This window comes from Pongo pygmaeus, chromosome 19, assembly GCF_028885625.2.
Source record: "Pongo pygmaeus isolate AG05252 chromosome 19, NHGRI_mPonPyg2-v2.0_pri, whole genome shotgun sequence".
NCBI lineage: Eukaryota > Metazoa > Chordata > Mammalia > Primates > Hominidae > Pongo > Pongo pygmaeus.
In genome coordinates, this window is record NC_072392.2 from 77524069 (window position 1) to 77543446 (window position 19378).

At 40.9% G+C, this 19378-nt stretch overlaps 1 protein-coding gene across 9 annotated transcripts in view; it reads right to left on the reverse strand.

Annotated features, from left to right (window-relative positions):
• GPATCH8 (G-patch domain containing 8) overlaps window positions 1-19378 on the reverse strand; it is a 107921-nt gene that overhangs the window by 14493 nt on the left and 74050 nt on the right. For all 9 annotated transcript variants that reach the window (XM_054456376.2, XM_054456381.2, XM_054456378.2 and 6 more), the window contains one exon: window positions 14493-14636. In XM_054456376.2, coding sequence (XP_054312351.2) covers window positions 14493-14636 — 144 coding nt within the window. The remainder of the gene's footprint in view (window positions 1-14492; window positions 14637-19378) is intronic.

Consider the following 19378-nt stretch of genomic DNA (forward strand, 5'->3'; position numbering starts at 1 on the left):
CCTCTGTGTGGGGCAGGGACTACAGCTGATCTTTATAATCAACCCCGCAGTGCACAAAACACTACTAAGTCTACGGCGGGCATCTGGTAAATGTCCAGTGAATAATTCAGTTCAAACATCAGATCCTTCATTTTTCCTCAAATAATTTTTTCTACCATTTGTAGGAAAGGTTGATATAAAGTATTCTTGTATCTTTATTAGGAACATATTAAAATTATATAGTATGGTCCTCCTAGCTACCACTCCAGATACCTCTTATTTCTAGACAGAATTGGGCCAAATGGCAAAAGATACTGGCCAGAAACTTCTCAGCTTCCTACCTAAAAAGTAATTTTTATAAAGGCACAAGGACCTAATCAGAGTCAGGTTTTCCAAAATTGCCTATTTTATTCCAAAAGGCTACCAACGTCTGGCTCATCTGTCACGGAATACCCACGTGAAATTCTGTGAATTGTACCTGTACTTTTCTCTTAAATTCTAAAGAGGAACACAACTTTAGATAATCTCTTCAGGTGAGAATAGAGAAACATGCCTGCCTATGAGATAAGAGACAGAGCTCACGAGACCAAACACTGCAGATATGTCATCAATCTCTTGTCAAAGTCTGAGCAAATTCCATACCATATACAAAAATTCAAGTTAGACTCCAAAATGGGACATTCTAATTTGAATGGATTTAATTATCCATTTAAGCTGACTCAAAAGCTATGAGATGTCCTTATCTCTGAAAATTATACAATATGCTTTATGAAGAGCTGCTAATAAATTAGATTATGTTATTAACTACTAATGGTATTAACAAAAATTTAAGCCACCTAGCACATTTTTAGTTGGGAAATATCTTAATTCAAGAAAAGGAGACTGAATCCCACTGGAAATGAAAAGATATGAAGATTCTGTTTTCCTGAAAAATCAATAGCATTTTTCCAAAACAGTATACATTTGTGGCACAGTACAGAACGGAAGGAACATTTCCCACAGATCCTTAATCACATGGTGGCTGGGATTTCCATTACACTTTCCAGAAGACCAGTAGAAAGGCAAGACCCTAACAAATGATCCAGTACTTGAAGTACCCATCCACATTAACTGTGGCTCTCTGGGTTAAAGACCACTCTAAATGGAAATGACATTCCAGTTCTTAAAACATAACTTAAACAGCACTATATTGGCAGAAAAATGTTTTACTGTGGACATAAAGTATTGCTCTACTATCGCTGAAAAGATTAAGCCAAAGAAATGAGAATCAGGTAAATCTGAATGTGGATTATAAATGTGCAGAAAAGGTACACCCCAACAGCCGCCCACTTCTCTTTAAGTGTAGACTTCAAGAGCAGAAACATTCTGCTCACGGTGTCTATTAAAATAAGGCAACTATGACAATTGGGCTTTGCAGATCATCGGTAAAATGGCTCCCAAGAAATATGGCCTCTTTCTATAGTGGTTAGAACTTTTAAGATAGTCATCATTCTGTCAATAGTCAAGAGCAACAGTGTTCCTGCTCAACTGTGATTGAGCTGAGTAAGACACATATTTCTGCACGGTGTTCTCTAACAACAAAAGATAATACAAGGGTTTAACAAAATCTTTTTTGTATCTTTTAGTGCTATGCTTCTCTCTACCATCAAAATAAAATTTGACATTAGGAGTTTATATTTGATGGAGTATACTCTACTAAGAATAATTCTGATTACTTTCTCAAGTATTTAAAATTGATTATCTACATTAAATAAAACCCATTTTTCTCATGTAAAGGGGATTTCAGGTATCAGAAAACAGGCAGAATTTAGGGCAGAATATTTCCTATTGCCACTAAAATCCCATGTTCTACATTTACTCAGCTCTGAAGAGAAAACTTGATTTTGTCCCTTTAGGGTCTAAAGATTATCCATGGCATATTTCCCTCACCAGATAGCAACTCTGCTCTCCCAACAGGGACTGAGGCTTACTCTTTCTTTGTAACTAACTATGCAATGTACACATAGTTGTCTATGACACAAAAGAGATGCACAGTAAATATTTATCAAACTGGGTTGTGGCTCACATCTGTACTCTCAACACTTTGGGAGGCTGAAGTAGAAGGATCGCTTGAGGACAGGAGTTCAAGACCAGTCTGGGCAACACAGCAAGACTGTGTCTATAAAAAAAAAAAAAATTTTTTTTTTTTTTTTTTTTTGAGATGGAGTTTCACTCTTGTTGCCCAGGCTGGAGTACAACGGCGCAATCTTGGCTCACTGCAACCTCTTCCTCCCGGGTTCAAGGGATTCTCCTGCTTCAGCCTCCTGAGTAGCTGGGATTACAAGCATGCACCACCACGCCTGGCTAATTTTTGTATTTTTAGTAGAGACAGGGTTTCTCCATGTTGGTCGGGATGATCTCAAACTCCTGACCTCAGGTGATCTGCCCACCTTGGCCTCCCAAAATGCCGGGATTACAGGCATGAACCACCGCGCCCGGCCAAAAAAATTTTTTTAAATTAGCTGGGTGCAGTGGTTATGTGCTTGTAATCCCAGCTATATGGGAGGCTGAGGCAGGAGGACTGCTTGAGTTCAAGGTCACAGTGAGCTATGATTGTGCCACTGCACTCCAGCCTGGGTAACAGAGCAAGAACTTTCATTTTATTTTTATTTCATATTTTTGAGACAGAGTCTCCCTCTGTCACCCAGGCTGGAGTGCAGTGGCAGAATTTTGGCTCACCACAACCTCCACCTCCTGAGTTCAAGCGATTCTCGGGCCTCAACCTCCCGAGTAGCTGGGACTACAGACGCATGCCACCACGCCTGGCTATTTATATTTTTAGTAGAGACAGGGTTTCACCATGTTGGCCAGGCTGGTCTTGAACTCCTGACCTCAGGTGATCCACCTGCCTCTGCCTCCCAAAGTGCTGGGATTACAGGCGTGAGCCACCACACTCAGCTGAACCTGTCTTTAAAACAAAATAAAAAAAGATGTGTTGTATCTCAACCACTATTTCTGGCTAAGGATAATCTGGCCTTCTTCAAATCTCAACCACTCCGTTTCCTCTTATGTCAACGATCCTGCATACCAAAATCACAGCCTCTTCTCCCCACTGTTTTTTTCCCCCTCCCTCTACAACAAAACGTTAATGTCTGTCTCCTCTCCCCTTCCTAACTGAAGTAATCATGCTGTAGTTGTTGCTTGCCCGGGTCACCCTAATTCATGTCTCAGTGTTTGATTTTCATGGATGAGGTCACTCAAGAAGGTATCACCAGGTGGTGGGTGAGAGAAAAGACCAGGAGAGAATATAGAATGTTTCAGTATTAAACTACCCAGTGAAGGAAGATTATAGATGAATGGTTAGGAAAAGCCACGTTACTGAACATTAGATGTAAATGCTTTCTTTTACCATATGCCTATTAGTAAGTGATGAAAATTAATTTTATTCAGTAAGAAAAAACCAAGTATTTGGTGAGAGAAAATTAGATACTAATGCCAATTACAGATAGTGAAAAACTGAGAGAAAAATAAAAAAATACAAATTCTTTTTATTCTTATTTTTGAGACAGTGTCTCCCTCTATCACCCAGGATGGAGTACAGTGGCATGATATCAGCTCACTGCAACCTCCGCCTCCCACATTCAAGCGATTCCGTGCTTCAGCCTCCCAAGTAGCTGGGATTGTAGGCTCCCACCACCATGCCCGGCTAATTTTTTGTGTTGGGATTACGGGCATGAGCCACTGTGCCCAGCCCAAATTCTTTTTTTTCCTTGAGACAGAGCCTCCCTCTGTAGTCCAGGCTGGAGTGCATTGGCGCGATCTTGGCTCACTGCAACCTCCCGAGTTCAAGCGATTCTCCTGCCTCAGTCTTCTGAGAAGCTGGGACCATAGGTGCGTGCCACCACACCGGGCTACTTTTTTTTTTTGAGATGGAGTTTTGCTCTTTTGCCCGGAATACAGTGGCGTGATCTCTGTAGCCTCCACCTCCTGGGTTCCAGCAATTCTCCTGCCTCAGCCTCCCAGGTAGCTGGAATTACAGGCATGTGCCACACCTGTCTAATTTTTGTATTTTTAGTAGAGATGGGGTTTCGCCGCGTTGGCCAGGCTGGTCTCAAATTTCTAACTTCAAGTGATCCGCCCGCCTTGGATTCCCAAAATGCTGGGATTACAGGCGTGAGCCACTGTGCCCGGCCAGGCCGAATAGTCAGATATCAAATTAATTTGCCATAAAATTACCATATAATGCTTGTTTTGCTATTTTCAGGAATTCAGCAAAACGCCTTAAAAGTATGGTATATTCTTTAACAGCACCAAGTATGCCTGCTTTAAGGCATATATATATATATATATATATATATATATATATATATATATATGAACATATACATACACACGTCCATATGTATATGTAGTACATATTTTCACCACCACTACCACCGTGAAAACTTAAGCTGGTTAATGAGGTTTTAAAAATGACTTAGAGATAGACTTCATATACCCTAAAATTTACCCCACCCCTCCTTTTTTGGAGACGGGGTTTTGCTTTGTCACTGCACTGGAGAGCAGTGGCACAATCAGAGCTCACTGCAGCCTCGACCTCCCAGGCTCAAGTGATCCTTCCCACCTCAGCCTCTCAAATAGCAGGGACTACAGACGCACTCCATCATGCCCTGCTAATTTATTTTTACGTTTGTAGAGACAGGATCTCCATATATTGCCCAGGATAGTCTCAAACTCCTGGGATCAAGGGATCCTCCTGCCTTGGCCTCCCGAAGTGTTTACAGGCGTGAGCCATTGCTCCTGGCCCAAATTCACATATCTAAAGTGTCAAATTTAGTGGGTTTTAGTAGATTCTTAGAATTGTGCAACTATCACCACTATCTAATTTTAGAACACTTTCATTACTCCCAAAAGAAACCTCATACCCATAAGCAGTTACTCACCATCTCCCCTCTGCCTAGCCCCAGGAATCTACTAATCAGCTTTCTGTCTCCATACATTTGTTTATGCTAGACTTTTTATATAAATAATACAATATGGGGTCTTTTGCGGCCAGCTTCTTTCACTTAGCATACTATTTTCAAGATTCATGCATGTTGTATATACCAGTAAGTCCTTCCTTTTTATTGCTGAATAATATTCCATTGTACAGATGTACCACATTTTATCCATTTACCAGTTGATGGACATGTGGGTTATTTCCCTTTTTGGCTATTATGAAGAATGCTGCTATAAACATTTTTAGGCAAGTTCTTGTGTGGACATATGTTTACACTTCCCTTGGGTATGTACTAGTAATATGGTAACTTTGTATTTAATGTTTTGAGGAAGTGTCAAAAACTTTTCCACTATCTTTTCACTATCTCATCAGCAATGCAGGAGGGCTCTAATTTCTTGATATCTTCTCCAACACTTTGTTAGAGTACCATTTTTATTTTAGCCATCCCAGTGGGTATGAAATGGTATACATAAATTTTGTGGTTTTGTAGATAATGAGCTTTAAGTATACAGGCTGAGTATCCTGTATCTGAAATACTTAGAACTGGAAGTGTTTTAGATCTTGGGCTTTTTTACATTTTAGAATATTTGCATTGTATATTTATTGCTTGAGCATCCCAAATCTGAAAACCCAAAATGCTCCAATAAACATTTCCTTTGAGAGTTATGTTGGCATTCAAAAACTTTCAGATTTTGGAACATTTTGGATTTTAATTTTTTGAATTTGGGATGCTCAATCTGTATTTACATAGCACTCCAAGAACATATCTAGGGACAAAGATTTGCCCCATAGGTAAAATCTGAAGGCGGATAAGTCATAAGAGCTACTTGGGTCCAAAGCAAATGGCACAACCACCACCCAGTTCAGAGCTCTTTACAGTACTGTCACTAAATAACTTATTACTTAGGTTGCTTTAACTTTTCTGACTACAATAGAACAAAGAGTTTAATACCAGAATCTCTACCACAGTGCATCACTGTGATAAATTAAGTGTAAGGGGCAGAAAGGTTGAAACTGTAGAACAAAAGTAAGGCAGAATCATTTTTAGTCAACTGGGATTGAGTGCCAAAATGAAGAACAGTTAGAAATACATAACAAGAGAATGCCTGGTTTACCTGGCAACATTAGGTCCTGAAGCGTCTGTTTGAGGGTTACCCCTAATCACAAAAGCAGACAGCTCCCCTAAGCAAAAGGGGATTTTTTCAACAGTTTTTTTGTTTTTGTTGTTTTTGAGATGGAGTCTCACTCTGTCGCCCAGGCTGGAATGTAGCGGTACTATATTGGCTCACTGCAACCTCTGCCTTCCGGGTTCAAGCGATCCTCCTGCCTCAGCCTCCAAGTAGCTAGGATTACAGGTGTGTGCCACCACGCCCGGCTAATTTTTTTTTTGTATTTTTAGTAGAGATGGGGTTTCACCATGTTGGCCAGGCTGGTCTCGAACTTCTCATCTCACGTGATCCACCCACCTCGGCCTCCCAAAGTGCCGGGAATACAGGCGTGAGCCACCATGCCTGGCCTTCAGCAGATTTTTTTCAAGGTTAGCTATGTCGTGATTGCTGGGTATAATAAGTTTACTCCCAACATAAGCAGAGGGGAGTGAGTACATAAGACTTAACAGGTGAAAAGGCATGAAACATGCTAAATTTTTGGAAGACTGGCCAAATGATGTCAATTTTCTTATTAAGCAAAATAGACCCCAAGAAAATGGTATGAACAGTGGTATAGAGTACCACTGAACCCAACACTTTCACCTCTCTGCTATAGGTTATTAAAATAAAACTACAACATGTTCAAGTGCTGAGATGCACTCCTTTCTTCAAACTTGTGTTGTTTCTTAAAGCATAATCCCTGAAGAGAACTGTGCTGTTTAAGTAATATATGTTATTGGGTAATGAAACAGTCAACTAAGTAACTCTGTCAAAAAGCAGTTGCAAACAATTTAGACAAAGTTAACTAAATCATGTATTAACAGATTATATTTTGTACAAATCAGAATACAGTCACTGGTGGCTGCTAGAGGCTTCATCTGTTTTAGTTCTGCTATTTAAAGCTCAGGGAACTACTGCTTTTGTTCACAACTGAAACAGACCTTGGAATTAAATAAGACTTTAGTCCTTTTAGAAAATGTAAAAAGTATAGGAGTTTTCATACTAAAGGTATTTTAGCAGAAAGAAGAGGGAGGCTAAAAGCATATTCCTCTGACTGAGATACTGAATCCTACAGTTAAAGGAATTTTTTTTTTTTGAGACAGGGCCTTGCTCAATATATTACCCAGGCTTGAGTGCAGTGGCACGATCTTGGCTCACTGCAATGTCCACCTCCTGGGCTCAAATGATCCTCCTGAGGAAAACTCTAAATTTCTGTTCCTTGGTAATGTATGTTATTGCATAATGAAACCGTCAAGTGTCAAGTAAGAGTAAGTAGTCTTGTCAAAAAGCAGATGCAAACAGTTTAGACAAGGTCAATCCTGTCAAAAAAGCAGTTGCAAACAGTTTAGACAAAGTTAACTAAATCATGTATTAACAGACTCAGCTCCTCCAGTAGCTGGGACCACAGGCAACTGCCACCACATCCAGCTAATTTTGGGGGGCATTTTTTGTAGAGACTGGGTTTTGCCATGTTGCCCAGGCTGGTCTCGAACTTCTGGGCTCAAGTGATCTGCCCGCCTCAGTCTCCTAAAGTGCTGGGATTACAGGTATGAGCCACCACGCTTGGCCTAAAGAATTTCTGAAGATGCTTTACAGTACCAGATTTTGATAATCTGGATCAGACTACCAGAGACCGAAATTGCAAGGAAGTTGGTCCCAACACTATTAGCAAGGAGGCAGCTTTTCAATGTGCCAGTTCCCCAGTATCAGTCAGAAGCCATGGGAACCTGTGTGGGAAGGAAGGAAAAGCACAGGCCTGAGTCACAAATTCAAATGTTTACAGGAGTTTGGCAGGTAAGATAATGAGTCACACAGATTGGTGTAAGAGAAAAGATGAAGTGGAGATCACAGCTAGTTGGAGAATGAGCAAAGAGATGGCAGCTGTTCAGCTTTAGTCAACTGTTATGTTGAAATGTAGGCCCAATGTTGTCTGATAATTTTAATTTTTCAAGATAAGCCAAAGCCTAAATTATGTAAAATCGAATTTTTAAAAATTGGGAATCAATTGAAATTAAAAAGGGAAAAACTAATAATGTGAAAGCCAGATAAAATATATCTGTGAGATAATTTGTGACCTCTCTAGTTTATGTACTAGGAGGACCTTTAGTGGCACAAACAAGAGGCTAAGATTGGAAGAAAAATCCTGAGTAGGTAACAAGATACAAAGGAAGCAGCCAAAAAGAGAGAAACAGAGAGAGAAGAAAAGAAAAAGAGGAAGAAAGGAAGGGAGGGAGGGAGGGAGGGAGGGAGGATTGACTATAAAGGTGGTGCTGCTATTAATTTACTTTTGGGAAACAGAATATTCTTTGGAGTTTGAATTTTAGGCCTCTTGAAATGCTAATGATTCCACTGTCATATCCATTAGCAGACAAATTTTTTAAAAAGATATGCAAAATAATTAAGGAGGCAAGGAGATAGGGATAGAAAAATCTGTAGTTTCAAATTTGTCTGTAACTTACACTAAGCCAACAAAGGTAGGAGATGATCAGTGCTAATGTCTTTTTTTTTTTGAGATGGAGTTGCTCTGTCGCCCAGGCTGGAGTGCAGTGGCATGATCTTGGCTCATTGCAACTTCCACCTCCCGGATTCAAGCAATTCTCCTGCCTCAGCCTCCCCAGTAGCTGGGACTACAGGCACGTGCTGCCACGCCCAGCTAATTTTTGTATTTTTAGTAGAGAGGGGTTTTCACCATGTTAGCCAGGATGGTCTCGATCTCCTGACCTTGTGATCCGCCAGCCTCGGCCTCCCAAAGTGCTGGGATTACAGGCGTGAGCCACCGTGCCCAGCTAGTCAGTGCTAATGTCTATTGAGCATTCAGGTGTTATCAGAATTAACTCATATAAAAAGGAATCATATATTGGATTTCTTCAGAAATGGAAAGGCCTACTCTTAGAGATTTCAAAATGTATTAACATCGATCACTTGAAAACTAGGGTTAAACTACTGAAAAGAGCCAAAATACCTAATCAGCTTCTGTATCTCTGAAGATCAAGCTGGGTCTTAATATTTTTGTGTTAATGATTCTTCATAAAATCTTGGAAAATCTGAGAAAAACTAGTGAATATAAAGAGGCACATAACACCCCCGCATCCCGTCAGGAAAAAAACAACCCAAACCTTGAATGAGGGTGACCATATAGCTCCTTTTGGAGAGATTATTTGTGCTTATTAAAGGGAAGGGTATGTTTAGGATCCTGCCTCTACTATAGTTTACTACTAACATAATACATTATTTCTCTGAAAAATATTAATGGTGAAAATCTGATAGAAGATGCAAACTAGGGATTGCTAATACAGGGTTGAAAGTACTTACCTATTATCTCAGATTCATAATAATCCTGTGTGCCTTCCTGGAAGACAAGACAGGGTGTCTTTATGATTTTAGAGCATGAATTTGGAAAAATGGTAGGTCCATTTGTATGTTAAGTTCATGTCCATTAAAGAGGAATGAAAAATATGTCCTTCCTCCTGTTAGGGGTTATGTGGCTGTGTTGTACCAAGGTCAATTAAAGATTCCTTGGAAATTCTTTTTTTTGTTGTCCGAGACAGGGTCTTGCTCTGTTACCCAGGCTAGGGTATAGTGGCATGATCACAGCTCATTGCAATCTCAAACTCCTGGGCTCAAGCGATCCTCCTGCCTTAGCCTCACAAGTAGCTGGGACTTACACTACATGTGCGTGTCACCACATCAGGGTAATTTTTTTTTTTTTTTTTTTTAGAGAGACAGAGTCTTGCTCTGTCACCCAGGCTGGGGTGCAGTGGCACGAGCATAGCTCACTGCAGCCTTGAACTCCTGGCCTCAACAGATCTTCCTGCCTCAGCCTCCTCAGTAGCTGGGATTACAGGCATGAACCACTGCACCCAGTGGGTTCCTCAGACATTCCAAGTTCAGGGAAGAGACGAACTATGAAAAATTTAGTGCTGTGCTTCTTTTGTTTATATATTTATAACATTCTGTTTTGAGATCCTACTGTTTGCATTAGAACAGCAGTATGAAGAAAGGTGAAAAAGCCTATATTTCAAGCAAATGAAGAACATTTCACCAAAAAACAAAACCAAAACCAAACTTGTACTACATGTTTTTTTTTTTTAATGTGTAAGATGAGCTTTTGATTAAGATGAAGAAATAAACTCACATGCATTCATTCATCATACCAGCTAAAGATTTTTCCCAGACCAGGGATCACAGATATATATTCTGTATTAGTGAACAGGCAGTCCATGAGTTCTCCATGGGTAACCCTTAATTTTGTATTTTTATTTTGATGATACTCTAAAGAAGAGTAATAAGTGAATATTCTGGATCACCTAGATGAGCACTTTATAAATGTTTACAACATAACTTGGGACGTAAAATGACAATAATTTGTTTGTACTAAGGTCAAATGACACCTCAATATCATATATATACGAAAGTTTTTAATTAATTCTGATAGAACAGGGTTTTCAACTGCAGCACTATTAACTGCCATCTTGCCTCTTTGTTTCAAGGGGCTTTCCTGTGCATTGTAAGATGTTACCAGCATTGCTGGCCTCAACCTACTAGATGCCAGTAGTATTACACCCTTAGTTGGGACAACCAAAAATATACAGAGACATTGCCAAGTGCCTCCAGAGTGACAAAATCTCCCTAGTTTGAGAGCAAATGCAATAGAGAAAAGCGGTGGGAGAGCCGAGGTAACACAAGGTGTGCAGGAGAATAAACATGTCAAATTCAAATGAACCAAAGATGTCACAATTTCTACTACATTCAGGTTGAGGACAGTGTCACTAAAACATTATCATACAACACATTAATGCTGTCAATGTGAATTTTATTACACTGTAAATCTGTTTTGCTTTTTTTCCCTTAAAAGGCAAGTCTACACATTATTGAAGTTTGAATTATACCTTTTCCTGGTTTACTTTTTTCTTTATTTTTGAGATGGAGTCTTGCTCCGTCACTTAGGCTGGAGTGCAGTGGCGCCATCTTGGCTCACTGCAACCTCCACCTCCCAGACTCAAGCAATTCTCCTGCCTCGAGTAGCTGGGACTACTAGCCAGGCCACCACGCCTGGCTAATTTTTTTTATTTTTAGTAGAGACAGGGTTTCACCAAGTTGGGAAGGCTGGTCTTGAACTCCTGACCTCAACTGATCTGCTCGCCTTGGCCTTCCAAAGTGCTGGGATTATACTGTGTGAGTCAGCGCACCCAGCCTATTGTTTTCTAGTTAAAACTTTTTTTCTTTACAAAAATTAGCCGGGTGTGGTGGCGCATGCCTGTAATTCCAGCTACTCGGGGGGCTGAGGCAGGCGAATCGCTTGAACCCGGGAGGCAGAGGTTGCGGTGAGCCGAGATCGCGCCATTGCACTTCAGCCTGGGCAACAAGAGTGAAACTCCATCTCAAGAAAAACAAACAAACAAAAAAACCCTTTTTTTCTTTTCTTGAGATGGAGTCTCGCTCTGTCACCCAGGCTGGAGTGCAGTGGCACTATCTCGGCTCACTATAACCTCTGCCTCCCGGGTTCAAGTGATTCTCTTGCCTCAGCCTCCTGAGAAGCTGGGACTACAGGTGCACGCTACCATGCCCAGCTAATTTTTGTATTTTCAACAGAGATGGGCTTTCGCCATGTTGGCCAGGCTGGTCTCGAACTCCTGACCTCAGGTGAACTCCCCCTCAGCTTCCCAAAGTGCTGGGATTACAGGCGCAAGCCACAGCACCTGGCCTCTTTTCTAGTTAAAACTTGACTCTGAAGTCATCAACTGGTATGTAACCTTTCTTTCTTTTTTTTTTCTTTTTTTTTTTTTTTGAGACAGGGTCTTGCTCTGTCACCCAGGATGAAGTACAGTGACATGATCTTGCCTCACCGCAAAATCCGCCTCCCAGGTTCAGGCGATTCTCGTGCCTCAAACCCCCAAGCAGCTGGGATTACAGGCGTGCACCACCATGCCTGGCTAATTTTTGTAGTTTTAGTAGAGACTGGGTTTTGCTATGTTGGCCAGGCTGGTCTCGAACTGGCTTCATGTGACTCTGTCCACCTCAGCCTCCCAAAGTGCTGGGATTATAGGCATAAGCCACTGCACCTGGCCTAACCTTTCTAAATGTTATTTTTCCGCCTAAAGTATCTTTTCTGTTAATATATCACAGATATTTCTTAATTGAAAAAATTCTCAAGAACCCCAAAACTTGAGTATATACTTAGATACTAAATGTCTTAATTAAATAAAGATAATCTGAAAGAGTTTTTTATTTGTTTTGTTTTTTTGAGACAAGGTCTTGCTCTGTTGCCCAGTGTGAAGTGCAGTGGCATAATCATGGCTCACTGCAACCTCAAACTCCTGGGCTCAAGCGATTCTAACACCTCGGCTTCTGGAGTAGCTGCGATCATAGACATGTGCCACCACACCCAGCTAATTACATTTTTTGTAATTAGCTTAGATTGGGGGGCAGGTCTTGTACATTGCTCAGGGTGGTCTCAAACTCCTGGGCTCAAGTGATCCTCCTGCCCTGGCTTTGCAAAGTGCTGAGATTACAGGTGTGAGCCACCGTGCCTGGTCTAAAAAATTTTTTTTTTTTTTTGAGATGGAGTCTCGCTCTGTCACCCAGGCTGGAGTGCAGTGGTGCAATCTCGGCTCACTGCAAGCTCCGCCTCCCAGGTTCACACCATTCTCCTGCCTCAGCCTCTCCGAGTAGCTGGGACTACAGGCGCCTGCCACCACGCCCGGCTAATTTTTTGTATTTTTAGTAGAGACGGGGTTTCACCATGGTCTCGATCTCCTGACCTCGTAATCCGCCCGCCTTGGCCTCCCAAAGTGCTGGGATTACAAATGTGAGCCACCGCACCCAGCCGGCCTAAAATTTTTAAATTATAAATACTTTGAAAAACTGGAAAAGGTCCTGGATAGAAGTATTCACTGTTGAATTTTTCTTTCCTGAAAAACCAGTCTTTGAAAGAGTAAAAAAGTAACTGCCAATACAGCTTGTCTATATATATATGCTCTATAAATTTCTCTTCTTCGAATCAAGCAAAGCTGACAATGTGTTAAAAGAATGTCCACGGCCGGGCACGGTGGCTCACACCTGTAATCCCAGCACTTTGGGAGGCCGAGGTGGGCGGATCACGAGGTCAGGAGTTCGCTCCATCTCTACTAAAAATTAGCTGGGCATGGTGGCAGGCACCTGTAATCCCAGCTACTCAGGAGGCTGAGGCAGGAGAATCACTTGAAACCAGAAGGTGGAGGTTGCAGTGAGCCAAGATCCACCACTGCACTCCAGCTTGGGTGAAAGAGCAAAACTCCGTCTCAAAAAAACAGAAAACAATGTCCAAAGGCATGTAGTAAGTTGAAAAGCTGTCTTGAATACAAGTCCATTAGTGGAAGAATCTTAAATTGGTTAGGTATATTTAAATGTGGGAGACTGTTCCAAAAAACTGTAATACCACAACCAGTTTACAACTTCTTCCCGTTCTAGTAAGAATAAAACCTGGTCAAAGATTGCCTTTTACCTGTGCACTGAAATCTTATGGTTGGCTGGAAGATGAAGGTTAAAAAAAATCTTAGTTCAACAAGTCCAGCTTAAGAGACATCATTCCAATGCTCATAAATTTACAAGTTTAACAAATACAACTATTGTACCCCCCAAAACCCTAGTAAGTTATGTTAAAGTCACCCAAGATCAAATGGCTTGAAATTCTTTAACAAGCCAGAACTGTCCTATAGGTGTAACAATTTATTTTCTCCTTCTAAACTCTCCCAGGGGGATTATTGCCATCTTCTATATATCAGTAACTAGTTAGGTACAATTTTCTCCTCTAAAATGATGGGGTGGCGGCGGGGGCGGGCAAAGACTGCAAAGTGTAATTCATTTCTCAGCTCTTCAACATGCAGCATCAGAGTTTTTTGTTAAAGTTAAGATAGCAACTAATTTTATTTTCCTTCTCAAAATTTATCTAACTTCCAAGGTATACTGAATAACAAAATGACTTAATAATAGAAAATGGTAGCCAATAAAGCATGAACTCTTATGTAGGGAACTTGAAAATAATAGTCTGCTGAATAACTTCAAAGTTTAACACGTTAAGAGCAGAAATGGAAACAAAGCTCCCAGTGACCCTCAGCTGAATTACAAAATTAAATAAAAACTTAGAAATCAATAAAAGGCAAAAACATTATATAAGATTTACAAAACACAATTTGTCAAATAGTGTATATGTGGGAGTGTGGGCTGGAGGGGGTGTCTAAGTCAGGATTTCTGCCACTGAAAAAACAAAGTGTGTTGGATGACTGCAGATAAAGATTGGCAGACACAAGAAATCATAGACACCAAGTTTTTGGGGGTATACTCATAAAATCCAATTGTTGTAACAATAGATAGGTACCTTCTTCTGTTAGCAAGTAACTACAACTCACCTGCTTGTGTGCATGATCATAGGAGTTGATATGGTTATCAAATTCCTGATGTTTCTGATATTGCTTATCACAGAGTTCACAGTAAAAGTTGGCTCTGAGGTCTTCCAAGGCTTTGGCAATTGCCTTCTCTTTGTCAACATAATCCTGCAAGAACCATGAAATACAAAGAAACAAAAAATGAACTTGGTAAAACTTTAAGTGAATGTTATAGAGAAAACAGTCTATCTGAGAAGACGAAAAAGGGCTTTTCATAATATTTAGTGGTACCAGTAAAAGCTGGATGAAACACAAGTGCTACTTTGGCGGGTAATTTGTGTGTCGTCGTACTAACAATTGTCTTCAAATAAACAAATGTTTAAAAGGACTAAGGATGCTCAACTGATAAGTAGAATGCAAATATTCCAAAACCCCCAAAAAATCTGAAATCTGAAATACCTTTGGTCTCAAGCATTTTAGATAAGGGATACACAACCTGTATTAATAGTCTAGTTTTCAGACACTAAGGCAAAAAGCATTACCTGAGTCTGTAGACAATGATGGAGTTAAATATTCTATGGTCATTCTACATATAAGCTGCACTGCTTGGAAAGCCAACCCACAGATATGCATTATCTGCTGGTCTCAGCGAGACTGAAAGCTGTGGGACTCTTACATGTGAGAGGAGGTTGGAGAAAAACAACAACAAAAAACTGTGGGACTGACTCAAAGGCAGTCCAATTTGCCTCAGCAGTTTCACTTAAAAACTAGACATCAAAAGACATCTCAAAAAGAAAAAAAGAGAAAACAATTAAAAGATACCTCAAAGCAAGTTGAGTATATTCATTTGCTAATGTCGCACAGAAGGATGAGAAAGGGACAGGAATGCTAAGTGACTACTGGCTTGACTTTTAGAGCAGGGTAGATGCATTACTTTCATAATGAGCAACTCCTTCTAGCAGATTGACCTAAAAAAGATAAGTCTTATCTAAAAGACTATATCTACAGTTTCAAAGCAGCTCTATCATCTCCCATAAGAGCTACTTTATCAGTAAACAAGAAAAGGTTATTTTCTGGAGCGGCAGTACTGAACTAATTTGGACAGACTTATTAAAACTGAAAAGTGAGTATGTGTAGCACATTGTTATTTTTGCCCTATCTAATCCTTCACAATAATTTTCTTTGAGAGTCCCGGACAGTTTCATGTGGTCTGGCTATTAAACGACTTGTGGCTTTTTTGCCCAGGCTGGAGTACAGTGCAGTTCATGGCTCACTGCAGTCTCCACCTCCTGGGCTCAAGCAATCTTCCCACCTCGGCCTCGCAAGTATCTTGGACTATAGGTGTGTACCAGCAAACCTAGCTAACTTTTGTATTTTTTGTAGAGATGAGGTCTCACTATGCTGCCAAAGCTGGTCACGAACTCCTGGGCTCAAGCTCAAGTGATCCTCCCACCTTGGCCTCCCAAAGTGCTGACAATGCAGGTGTCAGCCACCACACCTGGCTGCAAATTTAAGCAACAAAACTAGAGTTCCTGGTATGAAACAGCAGTATAGGAAAACAGCTTTGATTTTCTTCTTGGATATCATAAAAACAAAATTATGAATTAAAAAAACCCCACCAACTGCATTTTCAGAAGAACTGGGCAATGGATATGATCTGGAGTATGAAAAACACACAGAAGGAAAATTAAGCTCTTTATAGAACCTGAATGAGGGAAATGTAGTAGAAGCCACACAAGGCAAAGCTAAGCAATATCAAAAAAGCCAAAGGTGGCAATTTCAGAAAATAGCAAAACATACATCCTGTACATAAAAGGATCCTCTGAAATGAATATACCTACATCTCTTGCACTCATCAAGAATTTCTGAGATCTGGGAAGAACAAAGGGATGAACTTGGGTTAGAGTGGATGAGGAAACATTTGCAGTACAAAGAATGCACATAGAGAAAAGCAAAAAGTTCTGCCCAATTGTGGCAGATCTAAGAAAAGGCTGAGGCCAGGTGCGGTGGCTCACACCTGTAATCCTAGCACTTTGGGAGGCCGAGGCAGGCAGATGGCTTGAGCTCAGGAGTTCAAGACCAGCCTGGGCAACATAGTGAAACCCCAGCTCTACCAAAAATACAAAACATTAGCCCAGCATGGTGTCACTTGCCTTTGGTCCCAGCTACTTGAAAGGCTGAGGTGGGAGGACCACTTGAGCCTGGAAGGCAGAGGCTGCAGTGAGCCAAGATTGCGCCACTGCACTCCAGCCTGGGTGACAGAGTGAGACCTTGTCTCAAAAAAAAAAAAAAAAGGCTATCAGTACATGCTCACTAAAGGAAGATCCACTCAACTACACAGGACAAGAAAGGGCACACAGTGTGACAATGAAAATGGTCCCAGAACAATCAGTGACAATCAACAGTGTAGTAAAGTTATTGAATCTTAAAGACAGACTCCTTTCAGCAGCTAGGCAAAAACAATCAAGAAGGGGAAGATCAGGCCAGCCTTTGATCTCTTCAACAACACACACACACTCTCTCTCTCTCTCTCTCTCTCTCAATTCCAGAAGACAGTAGTACAATAAATACTATAAGATATCTAAGGAAAGAATTAACTTAGGATTTTGTATGTATCTTTCAAATATAGGGGATACACACACGTATATACGGAGTTATATGTATGTGTACATATATACACACATATACATAAGTTGATATATATGTAATTGCCTAAATTAATATTACCATTTTTTTTTTTGAGACAGCATCTTGCTCTATTGGCCAGACTGGAGTGTAGTAGTGCAATTACAGTTCACTGTAGCTTCGAACTCCTGGGCTCAATTAATCCTCCCACCTCGGCCTTCTGAGTTGCTAGGACCACAGGGGCATGCCACTATGCCTGGCTAATTTTTGTATTTTTCATAGAGACAGGGTTTCATCATGGTGCCCAAGGCTGGATGTGAATTATTTTTATAGGCTTATGTTTATATAAAATACATATGTATATAAATAATTCAAGAAATACTGTTGGCACAACCACTTTTAAGTAAGTTAATAGGGTACAAAATTCAGAAATAATAGAAGAAAACTCAGCAAAAGAACTGGCAGACTGCTTTAAAACCATTTACTCCTATAACTAAGGTTAAAAGAAATAGGGCTACTAAAGTATACACATACAACTGTAACATATACATATAACTATGTATGTTATATGCTGTCAGAAAATAGAAATGATACAAATAATAAAAAACTGGGTGGGCAGGCAGAAGCAGATAGGAATTTGAGTTTGCTTACTTCTGCAAACTCAATAGAAGTAAAAAGAACTTTACAAAACATGAAAATTATCAAGTAATAGAAGTATTGTATATAATATAATAACTAAATGGTATGAAACCACATACTAAGAATGGCCATTTTACTTATTAACATTATATGATAGAGTTTTTAAAATGAAAGAGGAAAGAAGAGAAAACAAGCTAGCTTTTTACTGCTTATAGTATGAAAATAATGGACACTCAAACATGGGTAATTTTATTAAGTTATAAAGGTAACTAGAACAACACAAATATAATCCATCCTATATCCATCCATCCATCCATGCATCCATCCATCCATCCATCCATTTATTTCCCACTTTGAGACCACATAATAACTTAAAAAATAAAATAGGCCGGGCATGGTAGCCCATGTCTGTAATTCCAGCACTTTGGGAGGCCGAGGCAGGCAGATTGCCTGAGCTCAAGAGTTTGAAACCAGCCTGGGCAACATAGCAAAACCCCATCTTTAACAAAAATACAAAAAATTAGCTAGGCGCGGTGGTGTGCACCTGTTGTCCCAGTTACTTGGAAGGCTGAGGAAGTCCTTCAAAAAGTACTCGTAGGCTGGGCGCGGTGGCTCACTCCTGTAATCCCAGCACTTTGGGAGGCCGAGGCGGGTGGATCACCTGAGGTCAGGAGTTTGAGACCAGCCTGACCAACATGACGAAACCCCGTCTCTACTTAAAATACAAAAATCAGTCAGGTGTGGTGGTGGGTGCCTGTAATCCCAGCTACTTGGGAGGCTGAGGCACGAGAATCACTTGAATCTGGGTGGTGGAGGTTGCAATAAGCTGAGATCGCGCCATTGCACTCTGGCCTGGGCGACAGAGTGAGACTCCATCTCAATTAAAAAAAAAAAAAGTACCTGTAGAGGCCGGGCATAGTGGCTCACACCTGTAATCCCAGCACTTTGGGAGGTTGAGGTGGGTGGACAGCTTGAGCCTAGGAGTTCAAAACCAGCCTGGGCAACATGGTGAAACCCTGTCTTTACAAAAAATATAAAAATTAGCTGGGTGTGGTGGCATGCACCTGTAGCCCCAGATGCTCGGGAAGCTGAGGTGGGAGGATCGCTTGAGTCCAGGAGGTCGAGGCTGCAGTAAGCTGTGATCACTGCCACTGCACTTCTAGGTGACAGAGTGAGATCCTGTCTGGGTGACAGAGTAGACCCTATCTCAAATAAACAGCACTCATAGAATATTTACACAGACAAGGCCAGGCACGCTGGCTCACGCCTGTAATCCCAGCACTGTGGGAGGCCGAGGTGGGCGGTTCACGAGGTCAGGAGATCCAGACCATCCTGGCTAACATGGTGAAACCCTGTCTCTACTAAAAATACAAAAAATTAGCCGGGCGTGGTGGCAGGCACCTGTAGTCCCAGCTACTTGGGAGGCTGAGGCAGGAGAATGGCATGAACCCGGGAGGCAGAGCTTGCAGTGAGCCGAGATGGCGCCACTGTACTCCAGCCTGGGCGACAGAGTGAGACTCCATCTCAAAAAAAAGAATATTTACACAGACAAAAAGCCCATTATAGGCTATAGAAGAAACCGTAATAAAGTCAGAAATGAAGAAGTAATATGCACAACATATACCAACACAGTATAATACAGCTAA